A 4,925-nucleotide genomic window follows, 5' to 3' on the forward strand; every position below is an offset into this window, starting at 1 on the left:
TAAAACATAACTATAGTCCAGAAAATAAAAGGGAAGAGGAGAGGGGAGAGGGGATATGAGAGGAGGGAGGGTATTTGGGGGGACCTCACTTAATGTGCATGATGCCAAGGTACACTTCAAAACTATTAAGAAATGAGTATAATTGTGATGGATGTGTTACTTAATTCAATGTAAGAATTTCACATCGTATATCAAAGCAGTACCCTGAACCCCATAAATGCATCAATGTACAAAGTTATGATTTAATTAAAAATAATTTTTTGGCTTAGCACCTGTGGCTCAAGTGGCTAAGGCGCCAGCCACGTACACCTAAGGTGGCGGGTTCTAATCCAGCCTGGACCCGCCAAACAACAATGACAGCTGCAACCAAAAAATAGCCGGGCGTTGTGGCAGGCGCCTGTGGTCCCAGCTACTTGGGAGGCTGAGGCAGGAGACTCACTTGAGCCCAGGAGTTGGAGGTTGCTGTGAGCTGTGATGCCACAGCACTCTACCCAGGGGGACAGCTTGAGGCTCTGTCTCAAAAAAAAACTAACCTAAAATAATTTTTTAGAAAAGGTCCTCCTGGCCTAATTGCTAACCATAAACCTCCCTTCCCGGCATTCTAACTTACAAAACCTCATCTCTCATTGGCACACATATGATAACACCGACAGCTAATCTGATCCCACAGTTGCCAAGTATTGTTCCATGAAGCACTGAGGCCAGCAAAAAAGTGCTCAGATTCAAATGAGATCATGGAGTACAGATGTGGTGCAGGCAATCACAGACTTGTATCATTTCCCTGTTGTCCCTGTTTCCTCTCACAAGAGGAAAGGCTGTTTCCTCACAGTGGACACTGAGACCCTGCCCTGCTTCCCTGCTAGGAGCCCTGCCCAGACCCTCCATCTCAGCTGAGCCAGACTCTGTGTCCAAGGAGATAATGGTGGATGTTGCTTCTAATGGAAAAGAGAAACCCATGAAAGGGACAGTTCAGTAGAAGAATTCCACAATCCGAATCAGGTTCACATGTACTGTGTGTCCCCTTTGTGCTCCTGGCCACACAGCAATTCACTGAGAGCTTCACCATCACGTGTTCACAGGTCTCTGCTGGTCGGAGTCAGCGGAGGGCACAGACCTGCCCCTTCCCTGAAGCATCCCCAGGGCAGGTGGGATGACTGATCGTGGTGAAGACCCTACAATGCTGTGCTGAAGAACAAGTGGAAGAAAGGAAGGGACCCCATGAAGGCTCTGAGGGGGGCAGGACCCACCTAACCCTCACCTGGGAGAGGCCAACACAAGAGCCATCAGATCTCATTGCTGCTGTGCCCTGGCCTTCATTGAGATGAGGACAAATGAGGCAAATGGTGGCTGGGGGTCAGGGAGACCCCATTTCTGTCTGAAATGTTTGCAGAGAGCCTGATCCTCACCCAAGTCCCTGCCCTGGGGAAGTGAGAACCAGGCTCCCAGGAAGGAAGTTCCCCTTCCTGTGGAACTGCGGATGTGACAATCTCTTGTCGAGAAGGCCCCACCCCCCCAGTGATCACACCCTGTGTGTCTGTCCTGAGGGCACAGGGGTCCCCTGCATCTTCACAGCTGGGGCCAGTGGGAAGAGACGCCATGACCTCCACCCTCACAGCTTTGCTCTGCCTCGGTGAGATCTGAGGAGGGGCAAGGAGACCCTGCTCTGAGAGGGACCCACACCACCCCACAGCCAGACCCTGCTCTATCATAGGGCCCCAAGGGTTCAGGAGGCTCCCAGGGAAGAGGGGACATGCTCAGCCTTCAGAAGAAAAATTTCTCACAGGGAACTCTCTTCCAGGGCTGAGTCTGGGCCCCAGGACCCATGTGCAGGCAGGTAAGTCTATCCCCAGCGGTCCCAGGTTTCTGCTTCTCACTAGGGACAAAGAACGGGGGAACAGTAGCTCTGGACTAACTGATGGGGACATCGGGAGGGTACTGGGCTGAAGGCTGGGATCTAGGGGGGGTTGTCTGGGTCCCAGATCCTGGATTTCCTTCCAGACACCCTCCCTAAACCCATACTCTGGGCTGAGCCAGACTCTGTGATAACCCAGGGGATCCCTGTGACCATCTGGTGTCAGGGGACCCTAGATGCCCAGGAGTACCTACTGGACAAAGAAGGAAGATCAAGGACCTGGGGCAGACAGAAACCACTGGAGCCTGAGAACAAGGCCAGGTTCAATATCTCAATCATGACAGAGCACCATGCGGGGCTATATCACTGTCGCTATCATAGCCCTGCTGGATGGTCAAACCGCAGTGATGCCCTGGAGCTGGTGGTGACAGGTGAGAGCATACTCAGGGATCCCAGTCCCAGGCTCTGCCCTCAGAAAGGAGATCTGCTCTCAGGGGTCTCCTTGGGCTGATGTGGGAGGTGTGGACCCCATCTCACACAGCTGCCTCCTTCTCTCTAGGATTCTACAGCAAACCCACCCTCTCAGCCCTGCCTAGCCCTGTGGTGACCTCAGGAGGAAACGTTACCTTCCAGTGTGGCTCAAGGCTGAGATTTAGCAGGTTTGTTCTCATTAATGAAGAACGTGATCTCTCTTGGACTCAGGACTCACAGCAACACTCATATAAGTCCCAGGCCCAGTTCTCTGTGGGCCCCGTGACTCCCGGCCACACATGGATGTTCAGGTGCTATGGCTATCGCAGGACCACTCCTCAGGTGTGGTCCATCTCCAGTGACCCTGTGGAACTCCTCATCTCAGGTGAGGGAGCCTCCCCTCCAGGTGTGTCTAAGACGCCCTCCATCCCTACTCCACAGGGCCCTGTCCTGGCCCCTGGACAGATACTGACCCTCCAGTGTCACTCTGATGTCTGCTACCACAGATTCATTCTGTCCCAGGGTGGGAGATCTGGCATTGCCCAGTCTAGCAGTCCCAGGCTGGGCTCTCCTAGGCCATCTTCCCCCAGACCCTGTGAGGGGCTCCCACGGGGGTCAGTACAGATGCTGTGGTGGATACAGCCACTCCTCTGAGTGGTCGGGCCCCAGTGACCCCCTGGACATCCTGATCCCAACAGGTTAAGTCAGACTCCCCTTCACAGGCCCTGCTGGGGAGTCCCAGAGGTGATGGGCATTATTCCAAACTCTATGAAGAATTTTAACAAAAGATTAAAGGGACAATGAGAACCCAAGTGACCTGGCTCTGGTGGAGAAGAAGGGGAGGCCACCTCAGGCTTTCACCCTTTGTGCCCCTGGCATTCAGGAGTCCCTGAGAGCTTATCTGTGGGTCCTCAGCTACTGAGAAGTGGAAATGCACATTTCTGGGGAATTAGCCTGATGTGGTCAGGTGTCCCAGTCAGAACAGAGAGGACCCAGGGGCTCAGTCACTTCTGTACTGGGGGCCATTATCCTTGCTGATTCTGAGCTCATAGCATCCAATAAAACTCTGAGGTTGATCAGAAACACAGTTTGAATTCAAAGAACACAGGGAGGCTGAAATACCTCAATGAGAGACCAGAGGGACCTGCTAGCAGAGAGTGGGTTTAGTGAGGAACTTGATAAACATTACATCATGAGACATGAAGGGACACAGAATACAGAGCCCAGGGCTGAGGCTGGGCTTGGGACTCCTCATCCCCTTCTTCTCCCCTCTGTTTTGATTCTCAGGAGCACCTGTCACCATCACTCCCTCACAGAACAAGTCAGATGCCAAGCTTGGTGAGTGAGGAGACCCTCTCAGTCATGGGCTGGGCACAGAGGGTCAGGCCCTGTCCAGGGCAGGATGGTGTCTTGGGGGAACATCCAGGGACCCTGATGACTTTGGTCTGCTCTGAGATCTCTGGCCTCTTGTCCTCAATCCCCAGCCCCACACCCCCAGAATCACACCATGGAGAATCTCATCCGCATGTGCATGGCTGGCTTGATCCTGGTGGCCCTCGGGATTCTACTGTTTCATGAATGGCACGGCCAGAGAAGCCCCCAAGATGCCACCAGGAAGTAACTCCAGAGACAGCAATGCACCATCCAGAGTGGGAGAGCCTTGAAAGTAACTCTGATGCTCCCAGGAGGTTCTGGAAGAAATTCTAAGGCACGTGCTATCTGGACTGTCTGCTGGTTATTTCCAGAGGGAGGGACGCTGTCTGGAGTGTGTGTGAACAGGACATTAAACTCTGATACTTTTCCTCTCCGACAGTGTTGACTTCCCTTGCCAGATCTTCTTTTCCCATGAAGCTGTGTCCCACTTGGCAGTTCTAGGTCCACACCTTTGCACACCTGCTTGCTCTGGTCTGCTGTCATGTCACAGTTTTCTTTATTTGTGACTGCTACATTCCCTGATGCATTTCATCAGCCTCTATCACTTCACTTCAGAGTTCCAAACTTTGTCAATAACTACATGAGAATGGGAGATCAATTTCCAACCAGGAAAATGTGTAAATCAAAAATGATGCCCTGACACCCCATCTGGACCCTATAAGCGCCTCACCCTTTATCAGATATTCTCTGCAGCTTCTCTGGAGATGTCCCCACTTGGTACCATCGCACTGATTACTGTTATTCTACTCTGCATTCACCTCCAAGACAGCTACTTTTTGCCTTCCCTGCAGGACTGAGAATGTTCAGAGCGTGCTGCTCTGTGCAGGCTTATTTCACGGAAGTTCTGTCCACAGTGATGAAAGTAACCAGATGTGCTTTCTGATGTTGAACTACTACCCCCTGTGTGTACACCTCATTCCCTTATCCTCTCACCCATTCATGTCTGTTATGTTGAATCCGTGTGCCTTGGCTGTTGGGGATGATGCTGTAGTAACAGGATGGGCTGTGTCTCCCCTCAGTGCAGTGAAGTCCTTTCCTTTGGACATGAGCTGACTCTGTGGTTGTGGATCACAAGGCACTTCTACGTTTAGTGTTTTGAAAACTGTCCGTCCTGATGTCCACAGTGACTGCCCTTAGCACACTCCCTGTCCACAGTGACTGCCCTTAG

General features: G+C 52.2%; 1 protein-coding gene across 1 annotated transcript; it reads left to right on the forward strand.

Annotated features, from left to right (window-relative positions):
- The first annotated feature begins 1,596 nt into the window (after positions 1-1,596).
- LOC105886343 (leukocyte immunoglobulin-like receptor subfamily A member 5) lies at positions 1,597-4,097 on the forward strand. Its single transcript, XM_012812628.2, has 6 exons — positions 1,597-1,630; positions 1,799-1,834; positions 1,999-2,283; positions 2,412-2,708; positions 3,611-3,661; positions 3,808-4,097. The coding sequence occupies exons 1-6, from the start codon at positions 1,597-1,599 to the stop codon at positions 3,942-3,944; spliced, it is 840 nt and encodes a 279-aa protein (XP_012668082.2). The 3' UTR covers positions 3,945-4,097.
- The last annotated feature ends 828 nt before the right edge of the window (positions 4,098-4,925 follow it).

This window comes from Otolemur garnettii, unplaced genomic scaffold, assembly GCF_000181295.1.
Source record: "Otolemur garnettii isolate 467f Iridium unplaced genomic scaffold, OtoGar3 scaffold00212, whole genome shotgun sequence".
Taxonomy (NCBI): Eukaryota; Metazoa; Chordata; class Mammalia; order Primates; family Galagidae; genus Otolemur; species Otolemur garnettii.